The 20,274-nt window shown below is 39.7% G+C and overlaps 3 protein-coding genes across 7 annotated transcripts in view; 1 reads left to right on the forward strand and 2 right to left on the reverse strand.

Moving 5' to 3' along the window:
* The window catches only part of rasgrp3 (RAS guanyl releasing protein 3 (calcium and DAG-regulated)), a 130,556-nt gene that overhangs the window by 108,333 nt on the left and 1,949 nt on the right, over positions 1–20,274 (reverse strand). The window lies entirely within an intron of this gene.
* Positions 1–20,274, reverse strand: part of ltbp1 (latent transforming growth factor beta binding protein 1) — a 117,986-nt gene that overhangs the window by 73,696 nt on the left and 24,016 nt on the right. For all 3 annotated transcript variants that reach the window (XM_052080998.1, XM_052080997.1, XM_052080996.1), the window contains exons 5-6: positions 16,543–16,710; positions 9,291–9,497 (exon numbers count right to left, since the gene is read on the reverse strand). In XM_052080998.1, the coding sequence (XP_051936958.1) occupies positions 9,291–9,497; positions 16,543–16,710 (375 nt within the window). The remainder of the gene's footprint in view (positions 1–9,290; positions 9,498–16,542; positions 16,711–20,274) is intronic.
* LOC127610697 (cell surface glycoprotein 1-like) lies at positions 565–7,225 on the forward strand. 3 transcript variants are annotated; one of them, XM_052081148.1, is made up of 11 exons: positions 565–740; positions 1,116–1,187; positions 1,563–1,634; positions 2,013–2,090; positions 2,467–2,538; positions 3,362–3,433; positions 3,813–3,890; positions 4,266–4,337; positions 6,060–6,137; positions 6,513–6,584; positions 6,960–7,225. In XM_052081148.1, exons 1-11 carry the CDS (start codon positions 660–662, stop codon positions 7,209–7,211), a joined length of 999 nt encoding a protein of 332 aa, XP_051937108.1. In that variant the 5' UTR covers positions 565–659; the 3' UTR covers positions 7,212–7,225. The 3 variants fall into 3 exon arrangements, with proteins under 3 accessions (XP_051937108.1, XP_051937110.1, XP_051937109.1); XM_052081150.1 differs by lacking the exons at positions 4,266–4,337; positions 6,060–6,137; XM_052081149.1 differs by lacking the exons at positions 3,813–3,890; positions 4,266–4,337.

Consider the following 20,274-nt stretch of genomic DNA (forward strand, 5'->3'; position numbering starts at 1 on the left):
CACTCTATGGTTGCTATAATGTTGATTTTCATGATTTCAGTCATGCCCTCATACTTCCCAGTTACTGTAGAATACTTTTTAGAATATTTCTGATACTGTAATGTTGCTGAAAAACCTGAGTGTGATCAGGGGAAATGACTTTTGTCTGGACCTAACACTGGAGAGCCTGTGTTCGAATGTCCCGTAATGGCACCGTAATGGTGTTATGTTGCAGACACCAAGTGACGGGATCTTGACTGAACCTTCTGGAGACCAAGAAGGGAGTTAGAGATCCACTTCATCCTTACAACAGGTTACTACTTCTTATCATGATATACTAGGTTTGAGTTTTCAGCTTTCTTTGACAAACACAGGAGAAGTTATAAATCAGAAACATGGACTCTCCAGGATTTCAGTCGTCATGTCCTCATATTTCTTTAGACCTGAAAAACCCGAGTGTGTTTCAGGTGACATGACTTTTGTCTTAACCTAACATCTGGTGAGCCTGCGTTCGAATGTCCCCATATTGCTGTACCACAGAACTGAACAGTGTTAACTTTCTATAGTGTGGTATATTCATCCCAAACTCTTCCGTGAGCAATGTTCAATGATAATTAATGTTTATTCATTTCTTAAATGGTCAGAATGAAGAATGCTGAATATTTTGACACCGTAATGTTATGTTGCAGACACCAAGTGACCTGACTGAACCCTCTGGAGACCATGAATGGAATGAGAGATCCACTTCATTCTTACAACAGGTTACTACTTCTTATCATGATATACTAGGTTTGAGTTTTCAGCTTTCTTTGACAAACACAGGAGAAGTTATAAGTCAGAAACATAGACTCTCCATAATTTCAGTCGTCATGTCCTCATATTTCTTCAGACCTGAAAAACCTGAGTGTGTTTCAGGTGACATGACTTTTGTCTTAACCTAACTCTGGAGAGCCTGTGTTCGAATGTCCCCATATTGCTGTTCCACAGAACTGAACAGTGTTAACTTTCTATAGTGTGGTATATTCATCCCGAACTCTCCCGTGAGCAATGTTCAATGATAATTAATATTTATTCATTTCTTAACTGGTCAAAATGAAGAATGCTGAATATTTTGACACCGTAATGTTATGTTGCAGACACCGAGTGACCTGACTGAACCCTCTGGAGACCATGAATGGAATGATAGATACACTTCATCCTTACAACAGGTTACTACTTCTTGTCATGATATACTAGGTTTGAGTTTTCAGCTTTCTTTGACAAACACAGGAGAAGTTATAAATCAGAAACATGGACTCTCCATGATTTCAGTCGTCATGTCCTCATATTTCTTTAGACCTGAAAAACCTGAGTGTGTTTCAGGTGTCATGACTTTTGTCTTAACCTAACTCTGGAGAGGCTGTGTCTAAATGTCCCCATATTGCTGTTCCACAGAGAAGAACAGTGTTAACTTTCTATAGTGTGGTACATTATTCCCAAACTCTCCTGTGAGCAATGTTCAATGATAATTAATATTTATTCATTTCTTAACTGGTCAGAATGAAGAATGCTGAATATTTTGACACCGTAATGTTATGTTGCAGACACCAAGGGACCTGACTGAACCCTCTGGAGACCATGAATGGAGTGAGAGATCCACTTCATCCTTTCAACAGGTTACTACTTCTTATCATGATATACTAGGTTTGAGTTTTCAGCTTTCTTTGACAAACACAGGAGAAGTTCTAAATCAGAAACATAGACTCTCCATGATTTCAGTCGTCATGTCCTCATATTTCTTCAGACCTGAAAAACCTGAGTGTGTTTCAGGTGACATGACTTTTGTCTTAACCTAACTCTGGAGAGCCTGTGTTCGAATGTCCCCATATTGCTGTTCCACAGAACTGAACAGTGTTAACTTTCTATAGTGTGGTATATTCATCCCAAACTCTCCCGTGAGCAATGTTCAATGATAATTAATATGTATTCATTTCTTAACTGGTCAGAATGAAGAATGCTGAAACTTTTGACACCGTAATGTTGTTATGTTGCAGACATCAAGTGACAGGTACCTGACTGAACCCTCTGGAAACCAAGAATGGAGTGAGAGATCCACTTCATCCTTACAACAGGTTACTACTTCTTATCATGATATACTAGGTTTGAATTTTCAATGTTCTTTGACAAACACAGGAGAAGTTATAAATCAGAAACATGGACTCTCCAGGATTTCAGTCGTCATGTCCTCATATTTCTTTAGACCTGAAAAACCCGAGTGTGTTTCAGGTGACATGACTTTTGCCTTAACCTAACATCTGGAGAGCCTGTGTTCGAATGTCCCCATATTGCTGTACCACAGAACTGAACAGTGTTAACTTTCTATAGTGTGGTATATTCATCCCAAACTCCCCCTTGAGCAATGTTCAATGATAATTAATATTTATTCATTTCTTAACTGGTCAAAATGAAAAATGCTGAGTATTTTGACACCGTAATGTTATGTTGCAGACACCAAGTGACCTGACTGAACCCTCTGGAGAACAAGAATGGAGTGAGAGATCCACTTCATCCTTACAACAGGTTACTACTTCTTATCATGATATACTAGGTTTGAGTTTTCAGCTTTCTTTGACAAACACAGGAGAAGTTATAAATCAGAAACATGGACTCTCCATGATTTCAGTCGTCATGTCCTCATATTTCTTGAGACCTGAAAAACCTGAGTGTGTTTCAGGTGACATGACTTTTGTCTTAACCTAACTCTGGAGAGCCTGTGTTCGAATGTCCCCATATTGCTGTTCCACAGAACTGAACAGTGTTAACTTTCTATAGTGTGGTATATTCATCCCAAACTCTCCCGTGAGCAATGTTCAATGATAATTAATATTTATTCATTTCTTAACTGGTCAGAATGAAGAATGCTGAATATGTTGACACCGTAATGTTATGTTGCAGACACCAAGTGACCTGACTGAACCCTCTGGAGACCATGAATGGAGTGAGAGATCCACTTCATTCTTACAACAGGTTACTACATCTTATCATGATATACTAGGTTTGAGTTTTCAGCTTTCTTTGACAAACACAGGAGAAGTTATAAGTCAGAAACATAGACTCTCCATAATTTCAGTCGTCATGTCCTCATATTTCTTCAGACCTGAAAAACCTGAGTGTGTTTCAGGTGACATGACTTTTGTCTTAACCTAACTCTGGAGAGCCTGTGTTCGAATGTCCCCATATTGCTGTTCCACAGAACTGAACAGTGTTAACTTTCTATAGTGTGGTATATTCATTCCCAAACTCTTCCGTGAGCAATGTTCAATGATAATTAATATTTATTCATTTCTTAACTGGTCAAAATGAAGAATGCTGAATATTTTGACACCGTAATGTTATGTTGCAGACACCAAGTGACCTGACTGAACCCTCTGGAGACCATGAATGGAATGATAGATACACTTCATCCTTACAACAGGTTACTACTTCTTGTCATGATATACTAGGTTTGAGTTTTCAGCTTTCTTTGACAAACACAGAAGAAGTTATAAATCAGAAACATGGACTCTCCATGATTTCAGTCGTCATGTCCTCATATTTCTTTAGACCTGAAAAACCGGAGTGTGTTTCAGGTGATATGATTTTTGTCTGGACTTAACTCTGGAGAGCCTGTGTTCGAATGTCCCCATATTGCTGTTCCACAGAGCTGAACAGTGTTAACTTTCTATAGTGTCTTATATTAATCCCAAACCCTCCTGTGAGCGATGTTCAATGAATAACAATGTTTATTCATTTATTAACTAATCAGGATGAATAAATTTGAATATTTCTGACACTGCACTGTTGCTATGTTGCAGACACCAAGTGTTCCGATCCTGATGAAACCTTTTGAAGATCAAGAAAGGAGTGGAAGATCCACTTCTTCCTTACAACAGGTTACTACGTCTTATCATTATATACTAGGTTTGAGTTTTCAGCTTTCTTTGACAAACACAGGAGAAGTTATAAATCAGAAACATGGACTCTCCATGATTTCAGTCGTCATGTCCTCATATTTCTTCAGACCTGAAAAACCTGAGTGTGTTTCAGGTGACATGACTTTTGTCTTAACCTAACTCTGGAGAGCCTGTGTTCGAATGTCCCCATATTGCTGTTCCACAGAACTGAACAGTGTTAACTTTCTATAGTGTGGTATATTCATCCCAAACTCTCCCGTGAGCAATGTTCAATTATAATTAATGTTTATTCATTTCTTAACTGGTCAAAATGAAAAATGCTGAGTATTTTGACACCGTAATGTTATGTTGCAGACACCAAGTGACCTGACTGAACCCTCTGGAGAACAAGAATGGAGTGAGAGATCCACTTCATCCTCACAACAGGTTACTACTTCTTATCATGATATACTAGGTTTGAGTTTTCAGCTTTCTTTGACAAAAACAGGAGAAGTTATAAATCAGAAACATGGACTCTCCATGATTTCAGTCGTCATGTCCTCATATTTCTTGAGACCTGAAAAACCTGAGTGTGTTTCAGGTGACATGACTTTTGTCTTAACCTAACTCTGGAGAGCCTGTGTTCGAATGTCCCCATATTGCTGTTCCACAGAACTGAACAGTGTTAACTTTCTATAGTGTGGTATATTCATCCCAAACTCTCCCGTGAGCAATGTTCAATGATAATTAATATTTATTCATTTCTTAACTGGTCAGAATGAAGAATGCTGAATATTTTGACACCGTAATGTTATGTTGCAGACACCAAGTGACCTGACTGAACCCTCTGGAGACCATGAATGGAGTGAGAGATCCACTTCATTCTTACAACAGGTTACTACTTCTTATCATGATATACTAGGTTTGAGTTTTCAGCTTTCTTTGACAAACACAGGAGAAGTTATAAATCAGAAACATGGACTCTCCAGGATTTCAGTCGTCATGTCCTCATATTTCTTTAGACCTGAAAAACCCGAGTGTGTTTCAGGTGACATGACTTTTGTCTTAACCTAACATCTGGTGAGCCTGCGTTCGAATGTCCCCATATTGCTGTTCCACAGAACTGAACAGTGTTAACTTTCTATAGTGTGGTATATTCATCCCAAACTCTCCCGTGAGCAATGTTCAATGATAATTAATATTTATTCATTTCTTAACTGGTCAGAATGAAGAATGCTGAATATGTTGACACCGTAATGTTATGTTGCAGACACCAAGTGACCTGACTGAACCCTCTGGAGACCATGAATGGAGTGAGAGATCCACTTCATTCTTACAACAGGTTACTACATCTTATCATGATATACTAGATTTGAGTTTTCAGCTTTCTTTGACAAACACAGGAGAAGTTATAAGTCAGAAACATAGACTCTCCATAATTTCAGTCGTCATGTCCTCATATTTCTTCAGACCTGAAAAACCTGAGTGTGTTTCAGGTGACATGACTTTTGTCTTAACCTAACTCTGGAGAGCCTGTGTTCGAATGTCCCCATATTGCTGTTCCACAGAACTGAACAGTGTTAACTTTCTATAGTGTGGTATATTCATTCCCAAACTCTTCCGTGAGCAATGTTCAATGATAATTAATATTTATTCATTTCTTAACTGGTCAAAATGAAGAATGCTGAATATTTTGACACCGTAATGTTATGTTGCAGACACCAAGTGACCTGACTGAACCCTCTGGAGACCATGAATGGAATGATAGATACACTTCATCCTTACAACAGGTTACTACTTCTTGTCATGATATACTAGGTTTGAGTTTTCAGCTTTCTTTGACAAACACAGAAGAAGTTATAAATCAGAAACATGGACTCTCCATGATTTCAGTCGTCATGTCCTCATATTTCTTTAGACCTGAAAAACCGGAGTGTGTTTCAGGTGATATGATTTTTGTCTGGACTTAACTCTGGAGAGCCTGTGTTCGAATGTCCCCATATTGCTGTTCCACAGAGCTGAACAGTGTTAACTTTCTATAGTGTCTTATATTAATCCCAAACCCTCCTGTGAGCGATGTTCAATGAATAACAATGTTTATTCATTTATTAACTAATCAGGATGAATAAATTTGAATATTTCTGACACTGCACTGTTGCTATGTTGCAGACACCAAGTGTTCCGATCCTGATGAAACCTTTTGAAGATCAAGAAAGGAGTGGAAGATCCACTTCTTCCTTACAACAGGTTACTACGTCTTATCATTATATACTAGGTTTGAGTTTTCAGCTTTCTTTGACAAACACAGGAGAAGTTATAAATCAGAAACATGGACTCTCCATGATTTCAGTCGTCATGTCCTCATATTTCTTCAGACCTGAAAAACCTGAGTGTGTTTCAGGTGACATGACTTTTGTCTTAACCTAACTCTGGAGAGCCTGTGTTCGAATGTCCCCATATTGCTGTTCCACAGAACTGAACAGTGTTAACTTTCTATAGTGTGGTATATTCATCCCAAACTCTCCCGTGAGCAATGTTCAATTATAATTAATGTTTATTCATTTCTTAACTGGTCAAAATGAAAAATGCTGAGTATTTTGACACCGTAATGTTATGTTGCAGACACCAAGTGACCTGACTGAACCCTCTGGAGAACAAGAATGGAGTGAGAGATCCACTTCATCCTCACAACAGGTTACTACTTCTTATCATGATATACTAGGTTTGAGTTTTCAGCTTTCTTTGACAAAAACAGGAGAAGTTATAAATCAGAAACATGGACTCTCCATGATTTCAGTCGTCATGTCCTCATATTTCTTGAGACCTGAAAAACCTGAGTGTGTTTCAGGTGACATGACTTTTGTCTTAACCTAACTCTGGAGAGCCTGTGTTCGAATGTCCCAATATTGCTGTTCCACAGAACTGAACAGTGTTAACTTTCTATAGTGTGGTATATTCATCCCAAACTCTCCCGTGAGCAATGTTCAATGATAATTAATATTTATTCATTTCTTAACTGGTCAGAATGAAGAATGCTGAATATTTTGACACCGTAATGTTATGTTGCAGACACCAAGTGACCTGACTGAACCCTCTGGAGACCATGAATGGAGTGAGAGATCCACTTCATTCTTACAACAGGTTACTACTTCTTATCATGATATACTAGGTTTGAGTTTTCAGCTTTCTTTGACAAACACAGGAGAAGTTATAAATCAGAAACATGGACTCTCCATGATTTCAGTCGTCATGTCCTCATATTTCTTGAGACCTGAAAAACCTGAGTGTGTTTCAGGTGACATGACTTTTGTCTTAACCTAACTCTGGAGAGCCTGTGTTCGAAAGTCCCCATATTGCTGTTCCACAGAACTGAACAGTGTTAACTTTCTATAGTGTGGTATATTCATCCCAAACTCTCCCGTGAGCAATGTTCAATGATAATTAATGTTTATTCATTTCTTAACTGGTCAGAATGAAGAATGCTGAATATTTTGACACCGTAATGTTATGTTCCAGACACCAAATGACCTGACTGAACCCTCTGGAGACCATGAATGGAATGAGAGATAAATTCTCAAAATTCTCAAATTTTCAAAATTCTCATTATTTCCTGGAATATCTTATTTTGATTATTTTATTTTTCCATTTTTAATAAATAATGCCTTCTTTTACAGGTGGGAATAAGAGACGCACGTGGACAGATTATGAAGTGAAGGCTGTTGAGCGACATATGTTTGATTTCATAACAAGCCATAAAGTTTCAGGTAAAACGAGCTGTGAGTCCTGTCTCCACGCAGAGCCAGCAGCTCTGAACGACAGAGGCTGGGTGTCCATCAAAAACTACATCCACAACAGGATATAACTGCATTAAAAAGGGAAATGAATGGCTAGTCCATTGAAATGCGAGCACGTCTGGGTACATTTCAGTTCAAGTTAACTAAAGCAATAGCAATGGTGCATTTAGGGTGGGATGGTCAATTATGGATTTCATATTTGTTGTTGGATACTGTGTTTCACGTTTGTTGTTTCATGATCTTCAAGAGCAATTTGGAAAATCCTTGAAGATGTATGAACATGTAAATTATACTGTATATCAGGCATGTTCCGATCTGGGCCTGGAGAGCCACTGTCGTGCCTGTTTTCCAGCTCTCCCGGCTGCATCACACCTGTTTCAGATGATCAGTTCATCAGTCAGCTCTGATGCAGCATTAGAACATCCTGGGAGAGCTGGAAAACAAAAAGACAGCGGCCCTTGAGGACCGACCTTGGACACTCCTGCTGTATATAAACGTACGTACGATATACAAACTTCTCACAAAAGATAGGCTTATTAGGTTTGAGGTGATATTTTGGAAAAACCCTAAAACATTTGAATTCATCCTGTTTCAAGAATTTCAATACTTTTTGAAAAGTTGCTTTTGTCTAACGGTAGCTAAAGAAGTTGCTACACACATGGCACAATATATGGCCAGATTCATTAAAAATTCTTCATCGCAGTATTCACATTTTGACATAATCTTCTTCAGTTCAAACAACCCTCATCTATTGCAGTGCTTTGTGTCATGGAGAGGAGGTGGCATGTTTTCTGTGTTCATAATTTCATATTGTCAGCAATTAAAAAATAAGAAAGTGGACTGACCACATATTTAACCGTCTCTTCTTCTTCACAGCTTATTTTACTATCTTGTATTATTAATGTGAATATTTGAGGGATGACGGGTATAACGACTGTTTGGCACATTCGCCTCACAGTTCAGCAATTGATATTTGAATGTTTGAATCTGGGCATCCTTCCTTTGTAGAGTTCTCCCCATGCCTGAGCATGACAATTGGACACATGTGCCTAACATATACTGTTGGTATGTAACATGAGTCAATTTAAAAATACACACTTTACTCTTAGCTGGTCTTCATAAGTCATATATACTTGAAAATGATGTGTATCCAGGGGGCTCAAAATTCACAAAAACATGAAATGGTAGTGTGTTTGAGGTGACTGTCTCCATAATACACAAAAACCTGTCAATGTCCTCATATGTAGTAGTTTTGTCATAAATCAAAAAAAAATTACGTCCTAGCCAAAATCTGAGTAGATGGCTGTCTTCCTGATTTTTTTTCATGGTTACCATATTTTTTTGGAGCCTGTAGGACCACGGGAAAGGCATGTACCCATATGTCGGGTGAACAAACGGACGTCCTGAAAATGCACCAAAACACGTATGTGTGTGTGTGTGTGTGTGTGTGTGTGTGCGTGCGTGTGTGTGTGTGTGTGTGTGTGCGTGTGTGTGTGTGTGTGCGTGTGAGAGAGAGAGAGAGAGAGAGATTTGATACTTCTCATGGGCTGATCACATGAAAATGGAGACAAAGCAAGGATTAGCATTCACTCTCGACTCCACTCACCATTACTTTGCGCATTGCTGTAGGTCAGGGGCAATGTGTGTGTGGAATGGACTTGAGTTTGACTGTAGCTGCCTAATGTCTGCTGGGGCTGATGGTGTCCGTTTTGAACTGGAATGTGGCAGAACTTTCCAGTGAAGTTTGGAGGGCATTGACATTTGTCCCTGGCACTGCACTTGCCCCCATTAATACAAGGCAGATGGCACACCACTGAGGAGACAAACAAAAACGATTAGAGCAACCATAAACATGTTTGGCTTTGGAATGGCGGTACCGGTCCGTGGGTCATTTGGTACCGGGCCGAACAGAAAGAATAAGGAACTTACATTACTTCCGTTTTATTCATTTAGGAAACTGAAAGATTTTATTTTGGATAAATACCAGATTCACAGTATGTTACTCTTGACACGGGTCAAGACGCGCTTCTCGGTCACATGATAGGTTACCGCTAAAATGAAAGCTAGCCAAAGCAGAAGCTAGCAAAATTAGTAAAAAACAAACGTTTTTGGGAAGGGGAAAAGGACCAGCCAGGAGACAAAGGAGGAGCCGACGACTTTCAAGACTAAGAATGCTACATTTTATGTCCGGAGTCCTACTTAAAATACAACGGGAGATTCCCACGTAGCAAGCCCACTCTGCATAATATGCAGCGACAATAAGTCGTATTTTTCATGCACTTTGTGGTGTATGTTATTTTGAAGGCACGTTTAAACGTTACCATAGCAACCAGAGAGTGTTGCGATCAGATAGGACGTTCCTCATGTCATAATTTGGGTTTATTATTATGTTACGAAAATACCACAGTTTTCTTGCAGGTCATTTCATATTATTTTGTTGTCCGCCACACCTTAAAGGCCGGTCCCTGAAAATAATGTCTGACATTAAACCGCTTGGTGGGGACCGCTGAAATAAACCTCTTGAAGCCGGCATGGTTTTCCTCTTATTTAGAGAACCGTACGAGCGAGATTGTAACAACGATTGAAAGTTACAGTATATCAGTACCAGTCCTATTGTATTGTAATACAACTAAGTAGCATTTATACCTATCGTGGGCGGGTCCGAAATGTATCCCTTGCGATAAACAGGGGTTCACTGTGAACATTTTCTGAACTGTGGGATGATGCACACAAGCACTGGGAGAACATGCAAAGTGCAGAAAAGCTAAAAGTGACAAATTCAAGCCATGGGGCAGAAGTGATAACCTCTCATCCATCGTGTGGCATTGGCAGCAATATACGTGTTTAATAAGGAATGAAAGAGCATTTCGGCTTTTGGCTCTCAGCTTTTGGTGAGCCGATACACTCACCAGGGAGGAAAAAAAAATGCCAGTGAAGCTGAGAAAACAGCGCTTAAGTCCAGTTCCCAGGGTCTACAGCTGGCCAAATGGGATACACATACCAATCGGCTGAATCATAATCAATGGAAATTATACTCACAAATTGTTCATCATGTAGTGAATTATTTTCTACTGTCGCCAAATTTAGATTTATGAAGTGGTTTCATTCTTCCAAGTTTAGTTATTTTTTCCACCCAGTAAAAACTGACACAACCATTAGAGGACAATCAGCTAAATATATTTGCAGTCTAGCATTCACCTCATTTTTTTTGTGTTACTTCATCTTCCAATTTTTCTCTGAAACATCTATCGCCAACATTAGCTCATCGTCCTGATATTTACAGAATCTTAATTGCCGAATCGGATCCGTTGTATGTTCGCTGTACAGATCATAAATCACCACTCTTCCCTTTTGACCTTTCTCAACATGTCAGTATGATAAACAAGAAGGGAGTTTATTTATTGTCCTTGGACTCTTTGTAATAGGCCTTGACCAAATAAGCTTTCATCTCCCCAGTCCAGTGGTTCAGATGTGGACCCTTTTCCACACACATGGAAGAAAGGGAAGCACGAGAAGAAGGCAGAAGGAATGAAGCAAGTCTGGACAAGTGCATGTGACTGAAGCCTTCTCAATCCACGCTATTCCTTGAGGCAGCCAAATATGCAAACCATAACATTTGCAAAAGTTTAGGAGGATCATATCAATAATGGACTTGGTCAATGATCTAACTGCTTTCCATTGCCAACTTGGGGGTTTAAGTATGAGCGTGAGGAATCCACATGTAGGTATCTGGATCCAGTATAAGTTTTGAATTTTGTTCATACAGCTTTAATGAACACAAGACTTCGTTCAGCACGAGGCTACCGGTTTGCTGTTCTAGAGCAACTCTATTTGCGCGATACTGTAATTGCATTTGAAAGTCTAGCTTTAAATAAACATGCATAACTACAGTCAGTGTATTGTTTCAATCCCGAGTCGGAGTCTGGTGCCTTACTTTTAATCAGTTGAATATTCAGCTTGTCAGAAATGTGTCATCTGGCATTGTTGAAGTAGAGTTAGAAAAAGACTTTTCAAACTCTCAAACCACAAAATGCTCTCGTACAGGCTGAGAAGTTGTTTTAAGCATTCCAAGTTCACCACACCACCAGCTGAAGTCATCTCCTTTTTAGTTTTCAAAGTCGGGGATGTCAGTTGGCCCGTAGTATGAGAGCACGTCAATCATTCGTTTTGATACTTGTTACGCAACCAAAACCTGAAATCCATCCGTCCAGCCATCCTCTTTATGGTGTTTCCTTATGGTCACGGTTGAGGTGGAGCCAGTCACCCTTGAATAGAAGTACTAGGAAGTCATGGTCGAAATCATGTTTTTTTGCCTCTGTGGGGGTTTGAATTCCAGGATTTATTTTGTCTGTGTACTTTGATCACCCCAAGCCCCCAACCTGCTTGTTGAAAAGATCATATTTAAAGGCTTTCCTGTGACTCGACTGTGTTCCTTGCACAAGAGTCTGCATCAGCAAGGCAGCTTCTCACCTAACCTATTAATTCAGCCCACCCGCAGCAATTAAGAGTCTAGTTGTGCGGGAGTATCAAGTTTTGTTCAGAATTTAAATCCCAGGGTAGTAGCAAAGGATGTCCAAAAAGAACTGTCAAACTGATAACGACAGTGATTAATGCTGAGGTCGGACTCTATAAATGTAGCCTGATTTTGACCCGACAGACATGTCACGGATAAAAATGTAGTGTGTCGTGGCCAAAAAGAAAAAAAAAATAAAGTAATTGCATTCAACGATTGATAGCTGCGTGGAGAAGAAAAGTATGTACTGACTCGCGCTTCGCTCGAGGTGAATTCAAAGACCACTCCCACAGTATGACATCTCACCAATCCACATAAAGCCGAACAGTGAACTGGATCGCATCCTAACAGTTAGACGGAGCACCCCAGCGGCCAACACAGTGTTTGATTCTGATGCGCTCAAAATCCATCTTATATCTTTTGGCAGTTGTTTTTATAGTTTGTTGATTTAGACTGGGGGCGGCCCGGTAGTCCAGTGGTTAGCACGTCGGCTTCACAGTGCAGAGGTATCGGGTTCGATTCCAGCTCCGGCCTCCCCGGTTCTCCCCGGGCCTTCGTGGGTTTTCTCCGGGTCCTCCGGTTTCCTCCCACATTCCAAAAACATGCGTGGCAGGCTGATTGAACACTCTAAATTGTCCCTAGGTGTAAGTGTGAGCGCGGATGGTTGTTCGTCTCTGTGTGCCCTGTGATTGGCTGGCAACTGATTCAGGGTGTCCCCCGCCTACTGCCCAATGACAGCTGGGATGGGCTCCAGCACCCCCCGCGACCCTAGTGTGGATGAAGTAGTTCGGAAGATGAATGAATGAATGATTTAGACTGTGGTTGGTCTGATTGAAAAGTTTTACTCATAGCCCTTGCTGGTCATTTGCAAAGCGTGTCCTCCTGTGACGTAATCGTCAATGTTATCATCCAATCATTATCATCATGTCGAAATTCTCACAGCGCAGCGTTGGATCAATATTATAACTCCCCCACACCCCCTCCTCTTTTTACTGCCGATCAATATTGACTTTTTCGCCTCTCCTCTTTTTACTTTTAACGATAAACATGTTTCTTTTCTCGCTCATCCTTATTTTTCCGGCTGTACTATGACCCTGTGAGGTGCATTAAACATGTGGAAACCAAAGTCGGCCTCCTGCGCTTCCAGTAGAACAGAATGGGATTTTGATTATTCGATTATTTATATTCTCCCCCGAGCAACACCACAATCCACATTACTGCCATAAATGCAAATGTGCATATTTTACCCTCTTTTGTCACCATATATGGACCCTAGAACTGATTTCTACTCTGCGGCCATTCCTAAAGAAGAACAAGGGCCAATGATAACAATAATTTAATGCCAGTTCTTATTTCTGTGAAAACAAAATAATAATAATAATAATAATAATAATAATAATAATAATAATAATACATTTTATTTATAAGCGCCTCTCAAGACACCCAAGGACACTTTACAATAACAAAAAACACAAAACAATACGGGTTGTTTTGTGACAAACGCGCCAGCGTTCACTCAACCCGAAAGTCAGAAAGAAACCACGAGGGAAGGGAGAGGGGGAGAAAAAAAACACACGCTCGAACTACCCTCATTTGAGGATAATTTGAGTGAGACAAAATGTATCATTGTCTTACTGCTTCTTTTATCTGAAAATGTTGAGCCTAATCCTGGTCCAAAAACAAATTTCATGTCACTGTGCTATCATCACTGTCTCTAAGTAAACCGTTTGAATTGCTTGCCTTCAATCAAGAAATTCATAAAAGGCATTCGTCTCGAACCAACCACTGACATTGTCTCCTTTTTAAATGAACAGCTGTCAGGGCTGAATTTTAAAGAGATTATTCTTCTGGATGATTTTATCTTGGACTGGCTGTCTTCTGTCTCTGGCCGTTTTAAATCAGTTTGTGATTCTTTTGAGCTTCCACAATTAATCAGTGGCCCAACGTGTCCAATTACTAAATCACCGAAGAAATCCCCCTTACTTCATTTAGATTATTAAGTATTCAGATATTGGCAATTTGCTAATGATGTGAGCGATCACTTGGATAAAGCTCCAGTCAGACAATCAAAACTTCCCAAAACATGACCACAAATGGTTATTATAGGCCATTTTAAACATTTCTGTAATCGAGATTTTTATCATGACTTCTGGAATTGTGACTGGAACATGATTTTCCTTATAAACTATGTAGAAGTAACTTTTTCCGGAAATCCTGACAGCTCACTATGCTGATGTTTGCTTTGGAGACATTTTGAAAGGATTGTTCAAAGGTGACAAAAGATCAGTTTTTTACAAGACGCCAGGGAAAAACCACTAGTGAGAGAGAACATTAACTTAAGAGGGCAAAAAATGATGAGGATGCAGTTAAAAGTTAAATGAACATCATTTTTAGTCTTTCTTTATTTATTTTACAATACGCACAACTGTCATTTATTGTGCAATAAGCTAATTGTAACATGTTAGATTGATATATAAAACATGGACTGTTTTCAGCATTTTTGTCGCGACATTTGTCAAAGAAGAAGAATCTCTGCTGTGGTTGCGCCTTCTCAGCAGCACGTGTGAACAGGCACTGATTTTCAACGGAAAGGTCGGTGCTGATGGACAGTCTGCGGCTGGATGGATGCACATTTTGAGCATGACGTCTCTGATCCACGGATTAAAGGACACTTTGATTCTCTCCTCTCAAACCGCTTCAAACAACAAAGCGTGTGACGGAAAAGTGGTTAGGACTGCACGACTGTCCGTGTTTTATGTTATGTGTTGTGTTTATTATTTTACTTTATGTTAACTGTTTTGTAAAGCGCTTTGTTACAGCTGCCGCTGTTGTGAAAGCGCTATATAAATCAGCATGTATTGTATTGTATTGTACGGATGGAGCCGACGACGAGAAGAAAGGGGCGTCAGCACAGAGCGCCGATGCGGATGTGCAACTGGGAGTCGCGGCTTGGAATTGCAGCGGATTTACATGGGACAGGAGAAGAGAGCCATCCTCTTTTTCGTTAATGGATGCTACAGCTTATTGTTGCTTTCAAGCTTAGCTTTTAGCAGACGTGTGCACATTGCAGCATGACGTCTTTGATCCACTGGTGAAAAGGACACTTTGATTGGCTCCTCTTTCAACTATAACTGCTTCAAACAACAAAGTGTATGCAGGACAGTGGTTAAGATTGCATGATTGTCTGTGTCCTATGTGTTGTCTTGTATTATTTTGTCATTTTATGTTAACTTTTCTTTTGATGGCGGCGCGGGCACCCGGAGCGGCTCCTCTTGTTCTTGTTGTGAGAGGGAAGAAATTTCATCTGTGCACAGACAGCACATTTGACAATAAATTTGTACTTGATACGTGATATTTTGATGCATTTTTATGCTTTAGAAAACGTTTATGTCTGAATTTGGAGGGGAGCTTGCAATGGATTAGTTAGTGCAGGGGTCAGGAACCTTTTTGAATAAGAGAGCCATGAAGGCAAAATATTTGGAAATGTATTTCATCCATTCATCCATTATCTAATGGAAAGAGGTCAGAGGTCGTGGGTTCGAATCTCGCTCCGGTCTCCCTGTGTGGAGTTTGCATTTTCTCCCCGTGCCTGCGTGGGTTTTCCCCGGGTACTCCAGTTTCCTTCCACATCCCAAAAACATGCATGGCAGGTTAATGGAACACTTTAAATTATCCCGAGGTGACTGCAAGTGCAGATGGTCGTTCGTCTATGTGTGCCCTGTGATTTTTCTAGCAACCGGTTCACGGTGTCCCTCGCCTACTGCCCAAAGACAGCTGGGATGAGCTCTAGCACTCCTTGCGACCCTTGTGAGGATAAAGCAGATCGGAAAATGGATGGATGGATGGATTTAAAAAAAAAGTAAAATTAACCAATGAAAATCAGATAATACTTTTGAATTGTGTTTCAACAGCGTTATTTTCAAAATCAAACCCATGAAACAGGCCTGTACAAACCCGATGGTAGCCCGAGAAAAGATTAAAAATACTTCCTGGATGTGGTCCCATAAGGAAAATGCATGACAAATTGAAGAGACGGATAATACAAATGGTAAAGAGAGAGCCCAGAACAACCACCAATTAATGCTGAACTCCAAGGTCAAGGCACATCAATGTCACCATCCATCATTGTTTGAGCAAAACTCAACTTCATGGGAGATGCCCAAAAAGGACACCATCGTTGAAAATAAATCATCAACCAAACAAAAAGGCCAACTGCATACGTGTGCAAGACACAATTTTGTCTTGGGAAGACGCTCAATGGCTGACAAGATATTAGACTGAATTCAATTTTCTTTCCACTCTATTCAAAACAATGAGGTGACACACAAAAATGACAATGACTTACCTATCCTGAAGTTGGGTGATGTCAAGATATCAGTGGCGCGGCCATTTTCACTAATGATGGTTGTTGTATTTCCCTGCTGACAGTTGTTGTGACAACGGCCTCCCACACAGGTAAATTTGCAGATAGTGGGAGTGAAGACCACCTTGATCCTTCCCGTGTGGTTGCCCACTGCCAAAGTGCAAACCAAAAAGGAGAGCGATTTTGTTTAACCTCATTAATTCCAAGCATTGATGTTAAAGTTCAAGTCGAATTTTTAAAAAAATATCATTTGAGAGGTAAGAATGTAATGCTGCTCCTTTTCACTGAACTAATTACATGAGTTGTCAACCCCTTTTTTATTCTACTGTAGTTTGGGTTTTACAATTTTATCATCAATACATCACGATATTATATTTACCATCTCTTAATCCCACTTGCCTCATGTGCGCCCAATAATTTGCTTCAACTATAGCTTTGATGTATATTTCTAATATGTACATTGAACAAAAAGTCTGATCAATTGCTGTCAATGGATCGCTTACTCAAAATCTCTCCAGTAAAAATTCACAACGAATGACTGACTGATGTTCCAACAGACAAATTAAACAACTTTCCCAAATTCTCACTACTTTTCTGTACTCAATTAGTCTTGGAATAATTCCTTGATACACTCGCTCTACATAGCTCAAGTAATCACAAGACCACTTCCTGTTCAGTCGCTTGGCAAGCTTATGTCAGGACACTGTCATTCTACACCCGACCCCCGTGTTGGGCAGTGCAGTGTGTCAGCACTTTTTGAGTGATACGCTACAAAACAACATTATAGTCTGTTTTTTGTTTCCTGAGTCACTGGCTGTCAACATTGAGACAGAACCTGATTTGTTTCCAGTTCCTGGCTTCCAGTCTGAAAGTACATCACGAGTAGGATGGGCAGCAGTTGTTATGATGTGGCTCAATGGTAATGCATCACCTCTACAAGAATCGAAGCAGTTTTTGTTTTTCTTGTCATGTGTTGTCAGAGACCCCATTCCTTCTGTGTATTTATCACTTGCTCATTTATTTTGGCGAGTCCACTTCCGGGGACCTCCTCTTTGTCTCTTTCCTTTCATTATCATTTGTGCTTCACCATTTCATTTTGATTGTTTCCATTTTTCAGTGCCTCCCTGCTCACCCTGGCTTCGTGTTTTCCTCCACGTACCACTTGAGCCTACACTTATCCTTCGTGCCATTCACTTTTGGAAACACTGCTGCTTTTAGCTTTGCTACCTTTAACACCCCCCCGCCCCCACCCCTACAATAAAATTTCATTTTAATTGAATTTATTGCTATTGGTGCATCCTGTGTGATTGCTCATTGGTACTATTGATGTGCTTTATAGCAAAAGAGATGAAAGAGAAACTCCACTTACAAAAGATTTGGGATGCTCAATTGTGGGTGCCAATTCAAGTTCGACTCTAAAATGCACAACCTTTGACTTGGAACTTAATTTGACTTTCTAGAAACTTTTGAATGCACATGTCCAACGAGTACAATTTGCTCTTCTCTAACAAGGAGCTGAAATTCAAATCAGGCAATCGTTCAAATCGACCAATAGATTTCTTAAGGAAGACTACAGCTATGCTGATGACAGTGTGCTACTCGAAGCTCAGTGGCCACTTCTCCTCTGACATCATCCTGTTTGAAGCCTTGCAATGACGAGTACTGTTTGTCAATTGTTTGGTGAAGTCTTGTTGTAAAGAGGTCAAAATATAAACGGCATGATGAAGAGGACTGTTTAAATGCCATTTCTAATTGAAGCTGGAAATGAATTAGTCAAGTCATAGATAACCTGTTGTGGATTTTGTAGTTTAGCAATGTTTTTAAGAAAAGCAAGTTATGAAAAGAAAAAAAGTAAAATAAAACTTCAACATCAAACCATTGAACGTGCAAAGTTTACAGAAAGTCAAATCCCTGGTTGTGGTGCAATTTAGGTTGATTTCACTCAAAAGATGAATACCCCCAAACTTTTTGTAAGTAGGGACTTGATAGAATGTTTTCAAAATACGCTATGGCATTGTCTCCGTTGATTTCAGCATTTTTTATAATGAATCAGAAGAGAACATTTCAGCCAAAGCCACAAGTACCTTGTCAAAAGACGTAACAGAAGTTTCATTGAGCTGAAGCGTGAGGCATGAATAGTTTTAGCAGATGTGGCACAAAAAAAAATATAAAAATGTTCCTGTTAGACCGTCTGTCATATGTGACAAGTTGAACAGAAAAGCTGTGGGCTTCCTGATTTAGAACAGCAAACACTTTTGCTCCTTTCACGAAGTGTGTTGCTGGAAGAAATGCCTGGGTTATTCCAAACATTAAACTCTAATTTTATTTATATATATTTGTTAAGGATCAGAGTCCGCATTGGGCATATTTGTAACCGCCGGGAAATGGGTTCTGGTGCAATATTTGACTTCGTTGGACGAGCGCAACCACAAGAAATGACGGAAAAAGTACAAGTGTGTACAAGTTGTGCTATATGTTTTTAAAATCACAACACAGGTTATATGGGTCAAGTATCACAGAGCCATAGGAGCAAAGTAGGTGATTGGAAGTGAGCATTGTCACTTCCACGTGTGTATCTCTCTTAACTGATGAACCAACGAATGACAGCAAATTGTTTTAAAATGTTAATGTCAAGTGAACACAAACACCAATCCCTGCGACTTGATGATTGCAATGCACCACTGCTTGGCTTTGGGTTAGTAAAACAGCGTAGCTTATTGTCAGAGTAATAGGGTAATGTTATGTCCAATAATGTCAACATGTCATCGTACGTTTACGGAAGTTATTACCGGTAGTTTGATCTAGACTTGGGAAAATAGTTTTGTTGTGTCTATTTTTACATTTGAAAGGGTTCCAGTCAGTCATGATTTCTGCTTAAAGCAGTTTGGAGACTGCAACCCTTTTTATTCCTACTTCTCAATGGCTGTCTTGACACATGAGGCCCACGTGCCCAATTCCAATTCAATCCTGAGAGGATCTCTGTTGAGTTCTGGGTACATTTTCAAGAGACGCATGTCCAACATGACCGTGTTTGCAGTCAGGGAACACATTGAAATCTCACATGCACAGATGCCCAAAAGTGTCAACGGCGGGCAGCGAGTAAATGGTAAGAAATGACAAATAAATAAAAAGTTTATGTATATTTGGCTTGTGCTGACACTTACCACCCATGGATTTAAATACAGTTAACAGTCATATAACTCACAATGGACTCCATCGGCAATTATTCTCCTCATTTAATGATTGACCTAAGTGCAATTTTCCATACTCACACCATATTGACATTTTCAGGCCACTTTGTGTTACTGTATAATGAAGACCTGCAAACCTGCAGAGTTGAGACAGTTGAGTATTACATACCAGTGCCCAATCTGTCAGCAACCCCTTCGGAATTATTGATTTCAATTAGTTAAATGATTTTCTGATGTGCACTGATTTGCATTAAAACATTTCAATGAATTAGAGTACCAAGACAGGCTTGATAAAGGTTTAGACAAATACTGTAACTCATATGGATATGGGAAAACTTTCTTTGTTTCCCAAAGTGCAAACTTTGTTATGGTACGCCACAGTATTGTATTTTAAAGAGGCTGCAAAATATGACCTATGATTTTTAATTTTGATTAAAATGCTACCTCCCTAACACAATATTTGATGTCACCCAGAGTGAGGACTCATCCGGAAATGAAGTAGGTCCAACACTTTTTTAAGACA

This window comes from Hippocampus zosterae, chromosome 11 (genome assembly GCF_025434085.1).
Source record: "Hippocampus zosterae strain Florida chromosome 11, ASM2543408v3, whole genome shotgun sequence".
NCBI classification, from domain to species: Eukaryota; Metazoa; Chordata; class Actinopteri; order Syngnathiformes; family Syngnathidae; genus Hippocampus; species Hippocampus zosterae.

Bases quoted from the DNA above. Each gene is read 5' to 3' on its own strand.
- LOC127610697 (XM_052081148.1), top strand. From the start codon at position 660: ATGTTGCAGACACCAAGTGACCTGACTGAACCCTCTGGAGACCATGAA. The intron at 3,891-4,265 runs GTTACTACGTCT...GTTATGTTGCAG, and splicing joins CCACTTCTTCCTTACAACAG to ACACCAAGTGACCTGACTGA. The intron at 6,585-6,959 runs GTTACTACTTCT...GTTATGTTGCAG, and splicing joins CCACTTCATCCTCACAACAG to ACACCAAGTGACCTGACTGA.